The 15569-nt window shown below is 31.7% G+C and overlaps 1 protein-coding gene across 6 annotated transcripts in view; it reads right to left on the reverse strand.

The window, feature by feature from the left end:
- Nucleotides 1-15569, reverse strand: part of EPHA5 (EPH receptor A5) — a 507554-nt gene that overhangs the window by 62376 nt on the left and 429609 nt on the right. For 3 of the 6 annotated variants that reach the window (XM_007496389.2, XM_056802681.1, XM_001367991.3), the window contains one exon: nucleotides 2416-2481. The exons of the other annotated variants lie outside the window; for them this stretch is intronic. In XM_007496389.2, the coding sequence (XP_007496451.1) occupies nucleotides 2416-2481 (66 nt within the window). The remainder of the gene's footprint in view (nucleotides 1-2415; nucleotides 2482-15569) is intronic. 6 annotated transcript variants of the gene reach the window in all.

Consider the following 15569-nt stretch of genomic DNA (forward strand, 5'->3'; position numbering starts at 1 on the left):
TTTTTATTTATTTATATTTATCACTGTCCTAAATAATTATAAGGGTAATTACACATCAATTTTAACAATGAACTACTTTCCCTTTATAGGAAATCAATTTGGAAGGCATTTCTTTGGGCTGTCCACAAATCTTTGACTGTAGTCTTCAAATTGTGAAATAATTATTTTCTTCTTTTTCTTAAATTTAGATTAGCATTTTGAGAAATTATCTTTGCTTTATAATTCAAGTTGGCTATAATAATCAGTAATCATTTTTGTTTTCATTATTTATGAAATTCACCTTTCAAGTGCTGATTTTAATAAATATTAGCTATTAATTGACTTCTTCAGATTCCCACTAAAAATATTTTTGTCTCTCTTGTTTTTCTACTCAGTGAAATATAAACTTTTTGAGCCTAGGAATTCTCAATTTTGCCTATGTGTTTCAAGATGTAAGCACTGGGATTGGTAGAATTTTTAGTTTTAAACTATATTTCTTATTTCTTCAGTTTTGGAAATCTCTGATGATGGACTTTCCTTTATTAAATAATACACACACACATATATATATATATATATATAAACATATATATGTATATATACATATATACAATTTATATACAATTTATAATTTTATCAAATTGTTTTTGGACCCCAGACTTTCTGACATCTATCAATTTAATATGCCATTATTGTCCTTTATTTTTAAAAAATGATTAAATAGGACACTGAATTAGCCATGATATGCAATTCAGTTGCCAGGTTTCATTTATTCAAATATTTTTAAATCACAGGAGTAATTATACCATAAACTCACAGTTTCTATCTTTAAAAAAAAGGAAAACTATAACAATTCAGGTTTCTGTGATTCATCATTGATATTCCAAATTTTAAAGACAAAACAAAAGGAAATTATGGGTACCATATCCTTAACTTCACTTTGAAGATTTTGAATTGAAATAGTGAGGAAACACTTTATGACCAGTTAATTATTCAGTGTTTTGTTTTGTTTTTATTTCTCATTGTGAATGACCCATCTATCTACAGAGATACATTTGTGATATCCTCAAAATTTGATTGTACAAAAAGAATTCAGCAAATATCATATTAATATATAGCTCTAGGATTTGTATAATTCTAGGAAATATTTCTCAGAGGATTTCAGTTTTGATTATATTTGACTAAAAAGGTAAACTCCATATTAAAAAATACAAAATAGATATCTACCAACCAGAACAAATAGGTCAATAGCAATTTTAGCGTTTGCAAAATATTTATGTATGATTTGATTGAAACATAAGTACTATTAATAAAAATGTAAGAATGTAAATATTGCATGCCAGTTACATTGTTCTTTCTGAAGGAACAGTAAAGTCAAATCACCTTGAGGACAGTCATATACTATTTTCATGTATGATTTTACTTTTGTTCCATGAAAAGCATGACAAATGTAGAATGGATATGGCATCCCTTCTACTGCCTTTTGTCATTTCTCTTCTTTTCATTACCCTTCCTAATACACAATCCATTGTTAAATTCTATTAATCCTAACTCCTCAACAAACTTCACACTCATCCTTGTCTCTCTGGTCATGGTAACCAACTTAGGTCAGGTCTTCATCATCACTCCCTTAACCTCTTCCAAATGATCTCCTTACCTCAAAGTTCTTCCATCACCAATCTGTTCTCCAAAGAACTACAAACTGATATTCTGAAAGCATGAATTTGTCATTATTATGAGCCCGATGAAGAATGTTTAGTGACTTCTTAATTATAAGATAAAATAAAACATTTCTGTGTGGATTTTAAAATCCTTCATAGTCTTGTTCTAACCATTTAAAATGAATTTCACTTAAGTGCCACCATCCTTTCACTTTTTAAATTCTATTTCTAGCCAAATTGGCCCAGTTGCTGTTCCCTTAATTTGGCCTTTTAATCTGTGCATGCACATGTTTCCAGTCCCATATCTAGAATTCTCCTTTTCCCCCTTCATCCAATGCTTCTTTAAATCACCAGCTTCTTTAGGGCCATAGCTTAAGTGTCTCTATTTACATGAAATCTTTTCCAGTTCATCTAATGTCTAGTACATTCTCACCACTTCATCCCCAAGGAAAATAATATCAAAATCATTCTCATTCCATCTCTCTCTCTCTCTCTCTCTCTCTCTCTCTCTCTCTCTCTCTCTCTCTCTCTCTCTCTCTCTCTCCCTCTCTCTCTCCCCATATAATATTTCCACATATCTTGTTTTAAATAAACTATTATCACAGAAACATAGTAACCTTTAGGGCACTATCCTAATTTTAATGGGATAATATAGTTTTAATAAGATCCATCATGAGCTAATAAAATGCACTAGTTTGGGGCACATGAATGGGGGAACAAAATGCATATTGGAAGTAAAACCAAGGAGTGAAAAAAACTTGAGGGGAACACTAACCATATTAGGCTTGGATGGGCAACAGCGCACAGGGAAGAAGCCCTGTCACAGCCACATTCACAGCAACTGAAAAGGAAAAAAAAAAAGCCCAAGATAAGGCATGGATCCCACTACTCTAAAATCACATTAATATATGTGAAACTTTTCATCTGCCAGTTCTAGTTAGTTAAGGATTTGATTTCAAATGTTTGAAAATGTATGGAATCAAAGGATTGTTTCAAGTCCTAGTCCATGTGAATAAACTTGAGAGAAGATTGGAAAATGTGACAGAAGATCTGAGTTCAAATCACTTACTACTTGTCTGATGCTAAGCAATTCACAATATCTATCTTAACCCTATTCTTCTCATCTATAAAATTGGTACTGTAATAGTACCTACTTTGTAGGTTTGTTTTGGGAATAAAATATGATAATACATGTAAAATACCTGCATGACTTAAAGTGCTATATAAATGCTAATGTATTTCAGATTTGAGTTATAATTTTGCATCTATTTAGGGAGGGCATTTCAAGTTAATTATATAATGAAATAATTATTAATTTGCCAATTTCATATACAATTTAATAAATAGATTTGAATTCTGAGATCAAGAATTACTTAGTACTTCATTCTCTTTTGTGCACAACTTCCTTGCATTTCTTTGATAATATTTGAAGATAGTTGGAAAATGAGGAAAAGGAACTTATCACAGGAGACATAGTCCTTCAGTTTTTAGTGTCTTTTGAACTGTGAATGACATAGCTGTTGTAATAAAAACAAAATAGATTGGTTACCCCAGTACATGGCTTCTTATTTACCTAACTTCTAATGAAAGATTAACTGTAGTTCTGATAAAAATCTACTATAAATAATGTTCCAAATATTTTTTGTCCATGGCAAGGTAGAGATAGACAAATTTCCACTATTGGTAACCTATAAAAAATTCCTTATTTTCAGTGTTTATATTGTTACTCCATTTTGAATTATCTGTATGTTGTGTTATCTCACATTTTCCTTTTTATCACTTCTGAATTAAACTATCTTATAGCAAAAAATAAACAAAAGATACTTTTTTTATCACAGCACATAGTTATATTATTTCAAAATCTAAATGCAGTCCAAATTAATGATATTTTTATAGTGATGAACTAGGGGAAGTATGTCTGTACTTACCCTTAAGTATGGATGTCTTCAATCTTTATAGATAAAATTATTAAAATACATACTGAAGATGTATTTAGCCTGTTCCTCTATGTTGTCTACCTAAGTTCATCCATTTCACACTGGTAAAAAAACTCTAAATTAGATATGTATTCTTTTTGTAATCTGATATGTGACTGAAATTGTGATTACCTTGGTGAAGACAATTGTTTTTGCCAGATTTTCCTAGGTTGTAGTCAACAAAATAAATTCATATCATCAAATGCAGAATAAGCAATATCTCCACTATTATCTTGAGGATAATATATTTTCTCTCTACAATCCCAATAGACATATACAATGGCATTTAATACTCACTTGACAAGTTGTTTACTAGTAAACATATAATTATAATCTAATTTTTATAGTTGGAAGAGATATTAAACATCATCTAGTCCAAACCTCTCATTGAAAAGATAAGAAAACTAAGATTCTGAAACTCAGAACAAGGAAATTGTTTAAAGTCAATATAAAGGTGAGTGTGCATATAAAATTATGTCCTCTAATAGCATAATCAGAATTCTTCCATTGTATCATGTTGACTTCTTCATTAATATAGTAGTGTCCCCATATGCATAAGGATACATTCCAAGACCTACTACGAATGGTTGAAATCATGTATATAAGCAAACCTTTGCTCCATGTATCTGTCTTTTATCTCCCGACCCCTGACCTCTGGTTAGCACTCTATGGCCTCTCACTTTTTCATAAAAAAAGAAAAAAATAGTTAAAGTAAAAAAAATATATCAAAACTAGAAGCAGAAGAGACCTTCACTTCCTCTTCTTATCAGACTACTTCCAGAGACTCAACAGAGGAATCCCACAGCTTTGTGTTGATAGCTGAAAACATGGAAAACAAAACCACAGCTAAGGGAGACCTATTTTAATAAGCAAATCCTTTTGTAACATTGTAAAATCTAAGGCTAATTTACTTCTGAGAGTTTATAACTTATACAGCTATGCTTTAATAATTTATATGTATCTGCTATTCTTGGTGCTGAGACATAAGATGTAGCAGCATGCTGTACTATACCACATTGTTTTCTTAATAGTTATATATATACTTGAGCTGAAAATTAGATATAAATATAAGACAATTTTGTGCTTCTTGAACAGAACTAGGTTAGAGTCATTGTGGATAATATTTAGTAATGTGACCTGCTTGGGCTGAACTACTTACTTGGACATATGACCCTGGGAAAATTATTAGACTTCTCTGAGTTTGGGTTTTATCATGAGTATAATGGGATTAATACCTTAATTGTCTTCCTCAAAAGTTTTTTTTTTGGTGAGAACAACCACTTTATGAGCCATAACAAGAAATGTCATCATTAATTATATATGGCTTAATTTTCCTTTAATTCTAGGTCAAGTATTGTTTTATAAGAGTACACCAATATTAATTTATCTCTCATTCCTCTAAATTGTTGGACAACTTATCATCTATAGCATGTTTTAGAAGAATATATGTAGTATAGAAATGTCTTCTTTCTGGAACTAGCTTACAAGTCTTAAAATTAGGGAATTGGGTCCTCATGTTTAAGGCAATGGGGTCATTAAAGGGAATATTAGGGAAAATTACATGATTTATCATTGCTGTTATTGTAATTATTATCAGTAGTACTAGTAATTGGAATTTTTATTAAACATCTAGAAAAGGAAGCATTAATCACAAAGAATCACCATGGCTTCATGAAGAACAGGTCATGGGAGGAAAACTCATTTACTTTTTTTATCAGTTATTAGACTGCTTGGCAGATCAAGAAAATGTGGTAGATAAGTTATCTATTTTTTAAAGCACAGATATTTTAAATTATTTTTTCAGTTCCAAATCCTCCCTCTAGCTGTTTCCTCCCATACATTAAGAAAGTAAAAAAAGCAAAACTCATCAAAATATATACAGTCATGCAAAATAAGCATGTCCCCCCTCCCCCCAAAAAAAGGAAGAAAGAGACACATGAACAGCACACGTATATCTCAATTTCTGGTGTCTATTAGTTCTTTATCTAGAAGTGAATAGCATTTTTCATGATGAGTCTTTTTAATTCTACTTGGCCATTTTTTAACAGTTCATGAATTTTTAATTTTTTAAATGTGATTATCTTTACAATTTTGTTGGATATGTAGCTGTGTGTGTATTCCTGTATTTAATTCTGCTGGTTGTACTCACTTTGTACTCTATCCATTCATTTAAATCCTTACAGGTTTTTAAATTACACTTTCTCAAATGTATATAACATAACTTGTTTAGCAATTCCCCAATCAATAAGCATACTCTTATTTTAAATTCTTTCTTGCCATAAAGAGTTGATATGAGAATTTTACATATATGAGTTCTTTTTTATCTCTTTTGGATATAAAACTATTAGCAGTTTTACTAGGTCAAAGAGTATAAGTTGTTTTATAGCTGGTGAGTCATAATTCCAAATTACTTTATAGAATTGTTAGATTACTTTACAGCTTCACCAATTATGAACTAGTGTATCAGTTTTCCCAAAACTGATCTAGAATGTGTCATTTTCACCTTTGTAATTTTATCCAATCCGATGGTTGTAAGTTCATACTTCAGAGTGGTTTTTAATTTGCATTTATCCAATTATTAGTGTGTAACGGACAAGGTTTGTAGGTGGTAAAAGAAACAGGATCTAGGAGAGACAGCTGATGTTTAGGTTGGCTCAGAGAGAGAAGAAGGGGTTTAATTAGTTTCCCCCTATAGCCTTGGCTCAGCTATGGCTGCTCTCACAGATTTGCTCTTGTCCCTCTTGTCTCCCCTCCTCCACTACTAGAGGTAAAATGTTTCACTCCCTATTTAGGCTGTTCCACTCACACTTGATTCAAATTTGGGAAAGGATAACTACTTTAATATACATTAATTCAATTAGGGTAATACAAAGGAATGGTTGGCAGAGAAAAGAATGGGAAAGGAAAGTGGGGAAAAGGGGGTCATTTCTCTAACTAATCCCTTTCCCTCCCTCCTTGAGTTTGAAGGGGAACTCAGGCTTTGGCAATCTGAGCCCCCTGAGAAATAGTCAGGTTGACTGACCCTGGGTTGAGTCCCTGGGCCACAGTTCAGACCCAGGGCAGCAGGAGCTGAGGTAAAGTCTGACAGAGACTCAAATGTATTTTCTCAGGTTTCTCTTCAGTAGTCTTTTCAATTGTGAAATGTTGGGTGAAAGAATTTTCAGTTACTAGTAGGAAAAAGGTGGGTAACTCTCAGGAGAAAGTCTTAACCAGCCCTCTCTCTTCAGCTTCTCAAAACTGAGAGACCAACTGCTCTTCAGAAGGAACCTTATGCTTACTCAAGATTCTAGCCTCCTGGAACCCTTTCTCCAATGAGGAGAAAGATTCCACTTGGCACTCTTCCTTTAGTGCCAGCCTCTGTCACAAGTGATTTAGAGAATTTTCTCATTACTATTAGTAACTATTATTTCTTACTTTGAAAATTACCTATTTATATTCCTTGACTTTATATTGTGTTATCTCACTCATTCTAATGAATTTGTTTCAGTCCCATACATTTATGTGTATATTTGAGATTATGAGACCTTTATTAGAGAAACTTTAAAAAAAGTTTCCTATTTCCTGCTTTTTAATTTCATCTGCATTAACACCAAAATAATCTTTTAATTTTATATGATCTAAATTATATGTTTTTATTTCCTATGAACCTCTCAGTTTCTTTTATGGTCATGAATTTTCCCCTATCAATACACCTGATAGGCAATTTATTCCCTTGTCCATTAATTTGATTATGTCATCTTTTATTTTTAAAGTTTGCACTCATTTTGAGTCTATCTTTATATATGGAATGAGATACTGGTCTATATCTAGTTTCTGCCATATTATATTGCAATCATCCCAAAAGAATTGATCAAATAGTTTGTTCTTGACCCAATAATGAGATCTTTGGCCTTATCAAACAAAGATTTTTGCACTCATGTGTGTGTGTGTGTATGTGTGTGTGTCTAACACACTTTGTTCCAGTGATCAATTTCATTATTCCTAAGTTGCTTTAATGATTAGAGTACATTACAAATTAAAGTATACTACAGATTTGTAATATAGTTAATGATCTGATATTGCAAGGTTCAATTACTTGCCATTTTTTTCCATTTATTCCCTTGATATTCTTGATATTTTTATTCTTGTAAATGAATTTTGTTCTAATAAATTCTAGTTGTATTCAATAATTCTTTTGGAGTTTGATAAGCCAATAATATTTTAACATAATTTTGTCAATTTCTCCCTTAAACTTCTTAGAGTCAAAGTGATGGAATATATAACTAATTATGTGCATTGGAAATTGTTTAATGAAATCAAGAGTAACCATGAATTAATTACTCATTTGTTATAATTTTTAAAGTGTCTTGGATAAAGAAATGGATAAAATGAATAAAGTCTAAAAGTAATGTCTGAAAAAAAACCAATAACAACAACAAAAATCTCAGCAGGCTAACATATTAGACCAAATTGAATAAGATGCAATTTAATAATAAAGTTTTTCATTTTGTTTAAAAATAACAGCAGAGGGTAGAACTAATTTGATGGCTTAGAGGCAGCAACCCAACTAAATACACTCAACATTCCCCTCTATGCATCTTTAAAAGAATGAATCAAATACAATTTTAGATTAGTAGAGCCAAAAAGAGGTCAGAGTGAAATGTATAAGTATAGTTTTTTGTCTCAAGAAAACTGAGTAGAAATCTGTCAAGGACACATAGTAGTTATAGAAGCAGTAGCAGTTTCAGTAGTTCTAAGACAAGAACTTATAATGAAGTTAGACCAATACTCAGAAAGTGATTACAATGGAACCCATTACTGGCATTGGGGACAGGTAGTGTTGATTGACAACTCTAGTGCCCGTACATAGTTCTGGGCTACAGTTCCAAAGAGGAGATTACTGTTGAATGTCAGTGATAAGGAAGCAGAGGTTCTAGTCAGAATTTCAAAGAGGAGCATTAGTACTTGTAGCAGAAGGAGAATAGTGGTCCTTACCAATAAACATCAAGACATGACCAACAGAACAGTAACCACACCTTCACCCATATCACAAAAATTAGGAAATACCCAAAACTTTCAAGATCCCAGAACCATCTCTTAAAAAAGAAGTACAAAAAAGTCTGAAGCTTTAGAAAGTGCCTTACCATGATGTGGTGATCAGAAAAAAAATTTTTTTAATAGTTTCAAATAATGAAAGAGCTTGGAAAAATGAACAAAAACAACACAATGCCTACCAAAGAAAACTAGTACAGTGGCAGGGATGATCAAGCAACAAACTGGGAAGAAAACTATAATGTGAGAACAGCTGCATCAAATTCATCAAAGTAAAATTGTAACTGGACAGGGCACCAATGAGAATTCTTGGAAAGGTTAAAGAAAGACATAATGGACAGAGGAAAAATTGGAAAAAAGAAATGAGAAAGAAGCAAAAAAAATTTATAAAGGGAATAGAATAGTAAAAAAAAAAGACACTGACATATTGAAGAATATAACACCTTGAAAAACAGAATTGACCAAATGTTTAAAAAAAATACAAAAATTCATTGACTGAAAAAAAAACAACTTCTTAAAAAGCAGAGCAGTACACATGGAAAAGGAGCCCTAAAAAATTCATAGAAGAAAGGGATTCTTCAAAGGCAGAATGTTCATAGTAAAAAAAAAAAAGAGGCAGAAAACACCCCAACTGATTCAAATGCTTTTTTTTATTCCAATATTATCTCTTTAATGACTTTATATATTCTCTGCTTATATAAAATAGTTTGACAGGATTTGTTTATAGTGCATTATTTGCTTTGTGTTGTCCTGTTTCTATCCATTAGTTCATATAATCCCTAAACAATTCTCCTCCTATTGTGGAATAACTGAGTAACTAATATTTTTCACAAAACAAGATAAAAAGAAATGGGAACAGGTAGAAAGAAATATACATATATATATATATATACACATATGTATACACATATATATTTAATTCCATTACTAATGATATCAGTTACTCATTATAAAAGCATAGTATGGTAATCATAAATCAAATTTTCTCTGGGCATAAGAAAAGTAAAGTATAATAAGCAAATTACTATAAAAAGTTTGTACTAGAAGAAAAAAAATGAAATATTTTTTCACCCCCACAGATCATTAGTGAGTAAAATATATTATCTTCACATCTTTGAAGCTTTTCTTTTCTTTTAAAATAACATTTAAAAATAACTTTTAAAATATCTAGTAATAGTTTCATATCTCTAACAAATATATGACAGTTTTAAAGGATTATTTCTTATTAGTATCTAATTGTTATTATATATTAATAGGATGGCATAACTATATATGTATATCATAAATAGTAATATAGATAATATACATGTATAAGATAGTCTTAGCATACTTCCTAATTATTAGTATGCATATATTTTTGTGTATCTATGTGTATATTTATATATATGTATGTATATACACACAGGCCTTTAAAAATATTTCACTTAAACATTTCTAAGAATAGGAAATATTTGGGAAGTGTGACAAGAAGACTCATTAGGCTAAAAAATCCTCAGTCATTTAAGGCACAATTTCCACTAACCTTTAGTATTCTTAAGAGACATGCCAAAGTACAAAGATTTTACTAATAGATTTGGAAATAAAGTAATGACACAAAGCACCATTCTTTAAATGCCATTCTTTTCCTTCCGCCCTCCCCTTCCAATTCTCATTTATTACCAGCAAAAGTATTGGGGATAGAAGCAGGAAGAGTTTAAGGAAGTCACATCTTCAATTAGTAAAGGCTGGGCTGTGCATATTTGGATGAATTGGGCACAAAGCTGTCATAAAATTTTAAGCTATAAGAAATCTTAAAGTTCTTCTTTATTCAATTCCCTACCCTATTCTCTGTAAACTGAAGTCCAAATATTGGCATTGACATGTCAAAAGAAGAAAATTATAGAGCCAAGATGAAAACATTGACCCTCTCTCCACAGCAGTATGTTATTTAAATCAAGATGCCATGTTGAATTCCAGCTGCAACTAACTTTAGGCAAAATTACATAATTGAGTCATATTTCACTTGTTTATTTTCACCCGTTTTTTCTTCATTCTGAATTATTTCTACCTCTTTCTTTTATTTGGTCTTCAGAAACAGGAACATATTTCACAAGATTTTAGGTAGAAATTATCATTAGAAGTCATTTCATTTAAGGATTTTGAAGCTGGTGCCCATAAATTTGACTTTTAAAATAAAATTTGGTGATTGTATTTCAGCATAATTTTTTCTGTGTTCTTATGTATTTTAGTTCATGCATTTTTAAATATTTTGAGAAGGCAACCATAGATTTTACCACACTGCCATGATCAAAAAAGGTTAAGAATCATTCATTTTATTTAAAGTTAGGATCCATTTAATCTTTCCTTTTTTAGAAAAGGAAACAGTCTCAAAAAGATAAAATTCCTCTCCTAATATTATTATAAGTACTCTGTCCTAGAATTCAAATTCAAAGTCAATCCTTCTGATTCCTCAATTCCTATCTGTAGTCTATCATACTGGATCTGCCAAAAGCTTCCTAATTTTCCTTGCCCTTCTTTGCCAAATCTGTCCTTCCTTCTTCACTCCAATCAATAGTCCTGCTTAATGAAAAAATGCTGATTTTAGCTATGCCTCAATCTAGATCTGATTATCTCATTAAATTAACACTTACTTGAATGTGCAAATGATAAATTGGCTTGGTTTTCTAAGAAGGTATTTGCATTTTTACAGAATTTCTTTAAGATAAATGAATTTTTCATTGGTGGAATGTATGAAGGAGGAATATTGCTATCAACTATAACCTATTAGGGCATAAAATTCATAGAAGCAACATTTTAGCTCATATACTCATGATTTAAAATTGATAGACTATCTAATCCAACCTCCTCATCATATAAATAGAAACTTGAAGCTGGAGAATATTAATTGACTTGCCCAAGACATATAAAGATAGCAATCAAACCAGATCCTCTGATTCCAAAGACATCACTGAACACTAGCTCTTTCCTTCCTCCTTTTTCTCTTCTGTGGGTGTTTCTGAACAATAAAAGGATAAATAAGACACATGTGTAAAGTGTGGTTTGCCATATTACAGTAAAACTACATGACCCTAGAAGTATTAAAATGCATCAGCCATACAGTTCAGCTTCTCTGGATTCTTGAGATTTCTTAACATACCAAATGACTCCATTGGTTCTGTTCTACACTAAATCCTTCTCTCCAAAGGAAAGAGTTGCACACAGCTCTTCTTCTCCCCCTTCATTCACCCTAGAATTCAGAGATGAACCTAGCCTACCTAAATTTTATCTTTTGCCTGGTTTCTCACTGAAGCTTTGACCAATCAATTGTATAGTTAGAAATTCTTCAGCTTCAAAAGAAAAACTACATTACCCAAAATTCTTTTCTGTATTACCTTGAATCTTCTTCCCTTTTCCTGTGTCCTCCTGTTTTGTGTGATTGTATTTCAGTGGCTATAAGTTGACCTGTGACCAGGCTGAATTCAGGCAGTTCTTTTGATTTAGTTATTATTAATAAAACTTTATAAAATATAATACTTAGTTATTGTATTTTTTAAATCTTTACATTTTTGGCTAACTTATGAAGGAAGAATTCTCAAATATATTTTTAAGAGAGGTTTTCATTTAAATTAGTAAGGTTTTCACCATCCACCTAGACTGCCTCCCTTTGCACCATCTCGGCCACTGCTGCTCCACCCTCTGCCTGCTGTTACCACTGCTGCTGCTGTTTTCCCACTTCCTGCCTCCCAACCCTGCTGCTCCTGGAACCTCTGTGCACCTGTCCAGTGTGCTGCTCTGCTGCCACCTCCCATTACTATCTCTAAGTCGAGTCTCTGCATAGAGGGTGATGTAAAAAAAAAATCTTTCCATCCCAATTCCCTTTCCACACTCCACATAGGTTTTTCTAGCCGGCAATAGCCATTTTTCGACTTGGAAAAAAGAACCCCCCCTTCTAGTTTTCAAGCAGATTTTTTTTAAGCTGACCCAGGTTTAGATGGTGTTACTAAAGGTTTTTCTTTTTTGTTTGTTTGTTTTGTTTTGTTTTGTTTGCAGGTAGGGCAGTTAGTTCCAAATCATTGGATTTAAAGTCAGTTTTGGGAAATAAGCCTGTTTCTTTCCTTCTTTCTCTTGAACCAAAACACCAAGGAGCTGTACTTTTTCTATCATATGAAAATATGCTATTGTTTCCCTCAAAATTTTGCCTCCTAACTTGTTTACTCTGTAAACAGACCCAATTCAGGTCTTTTTGTTTGTTTGTTTGTTTTTGAGGAATAATGTTGTTAAAAAGCATAACTCAGATTTTTGCCTACCTCAAATAGCTTCCATTTCTACAGAGTATTATAGAGCTCATGTAGCTTACAACTTTAGGGTGTGTTTTCTTACTTTTGATCCTGGAGATTTTTGTGCTGATTAGATACTTTGCAGTTCAGAGCTTGCCTTATCTTAAGATTCTAGAGGTAGATGCATCTCCCTATATCCAATGTCATTTTGGCCTGCCCAGTTTCTGTACCACATCCCATATGGAATTTCTTTACATTCTGCCCAGTGCTTCTATCAGAAACTTCAGAGCTGTGACAAAAGAAATGGGAAAAGATGATAAATACTGGGGGAGGGGAAGGAACTTTAAAAGAGATCTGAAGTTTATGGTGAACTATTTTTAGTTTATTCTCCTCCTATAATATAGAACAAGTCTATTGGATTGATAAAAAAAAATGATTTTGACTGCACTTCCTACCTGTACCTTGTCTTTTCCTTATTTTATTGTATTTACCGATTGTTTTAAGGTTTAATTTTTTTAAGTTAATCTGTATTAATCCAATCAGTACCTTTCTGTAATACTGAATCACTTTAAGCTACTGTTTTGCATATATTGATCTTTAATTTGTACCTTTACCTTTGTTGAAGAACAAAATATCATTGTATAAGTCCATGAACATATTGGCCAAAACCTTTGCCACTAGATCCATCGAGGATCAGATATTGCCTTAAAATTGTCACATAGATGATGATGGGTGGATTTCAAGAAAACTGGTTAAATTGTATGCAATCTTTGGAGAATTTAATGAGCTCAGAATTTAAATGGTAATTCTAAGGGGTCTTCAGATATAATTTTAGATACCTAGTGGTTTCTGAATGGATGATATATTTTATAAATATATACATATATTTATAATAAAGAATACTGTATTCAAGGTAAAAAGTTTGTATAAAGCAGGAAGTCAAAAAGAGCTCCTAAGCATGTATAATAATTTAAATCTTCATTTTAATTTACTTCCATCAAACAATCTAGGTTTCTTGGTGATGTTCTGGACCCAAATAAGTTTTACTTTGTTTAAAAATATGTTTGCCAAGGTTGAAAGATTTGCTACCTCTGTAAAAATTGTGACAAATATCCATCAATTCATAGATTTTTAAAATGTCACACAACAACTCATGTAAAATATGATAGTGGGTTTGTTTGCTATTATCATTACCTGGGCTATTGTGAATTTTGGGAACTTTGGTACTTCTTTGAATGTGTATTATCTACTGTATTACTGTTTTATTCATGAAAATCATTTGAACTCACATAGTGGTTTATGGCCAAGTTAAAAAGGAAAGGAATCTTTATTTTTTGGTAAGAAACTTTTGTATTCTACCTCTCCTTGGCTGACAGTGTGTTACTGATTGTAAACTATATATATATGTTTTTGATCTTTGAAACTTTATTATTGTTTTTCCTTGCATGTGCAATATAGTATTAAAGTTGCTTAAATCATTTTAATTAGGCCCTGATTCAAGTACCTGTTATAGATTTGTTTTTCCTTTACTTAGATTTTCTAGAAATAAGACTTTGATTTTTATATTTTATCTACAAGTTATTTTTTTTCTTTTTTGTTTGGATTTTTTTCTATGGATATTTTGGATTTCCTTTTGCAAATTGATTCATATACCTCATAACTCAGTCGTGTATCCCTGTACCCTTCTCAGAGGTGAATGTATTATTCCCTCAGGGGGGACTATGCTGTTGTTGTGAACTTTAATTTGAATTTGAGTCTAATTTAGAACAAGAGACTACCTCCCAGAATCCAAAAGGTGAACCTTTTGGAGAAGGTCCCACAAAGATGCCTGTAGAGACCACACACTGCATCAGAGATCCAGAGTGAACTTTGAGAAGTGAATTGAACTATGGGGGGTTGAAATGCTTTTGTTTTGAATGTATTCTCATATGCCAAATGGTACTGCCCCAAAGGGGCTTTTTGTCAACCTAGCAATCATTGGTTTGTTGTTTCTCCCTTTTATCCCCAAATTATTGTAATTTAGAAGTTGATTATGTTAAATGATCAATTGGGAAGACAGTCTCCCAAAAGATCATCAAAGGGGAATGCATAGTTAGAGATTCTTAAACCTCAAAAAAAAAAAAAAAGAAACCCTACAATACTCACAATTCTTTTCGGTATCAGCTAGAATCCTTTCCCTTTTCCTATGTCTTTTTGTTTTACATGATTGTATTTATATGGTTGTAACTCCTCCCTCTCTCTTTCTCTCTTTGACCTGTGATTGGGCTGAATTCAGGCAGTTCTTTTGCTTTCATTATTATTAATAAAACTTTATAAAATATAATAGTTATTGTATATTAATTGAAAGCTTTACACAATGAAGCTTTTCATGTATTTTGTGGAAGAAAGGGAAATGATGTGGGTAAAGGAGAGTGGAAAAGAGTGATATGACTATTTTATTAATGATATTCCCTTAGTCCATATTTTCTTTAAATTAAAGAAAAATACTAATTGAGAAAAAATTATCCTAAAAAAATTTTGTAATGGTTTATAAAGGGAGGGAAAGCAGTGAAACAGATAAAGTATGATTTTTCTGTATTAATATTAGTATGATTTCAAGCCTAAAGATTTTTCTAGTCTTGGATGCCATTATAATTTTGCTACTAACTCTATCACAGAAAACTTTT

The sequence above is a fragment of the Monodelphis domestica genome, chromosome 6 (genome assembly GCF_027887165.1).
Source record: "Monodelphis domestica isolate mMonDom1 chromosome 6, mMonDom1.pri, whole genome shotgun sequence".
NCBI lineage: Eukaryota > Metazoa > Chordata > Mammalia > Didelphimorphia > Didelphidae > Monodelphis > Monodelphis domestica.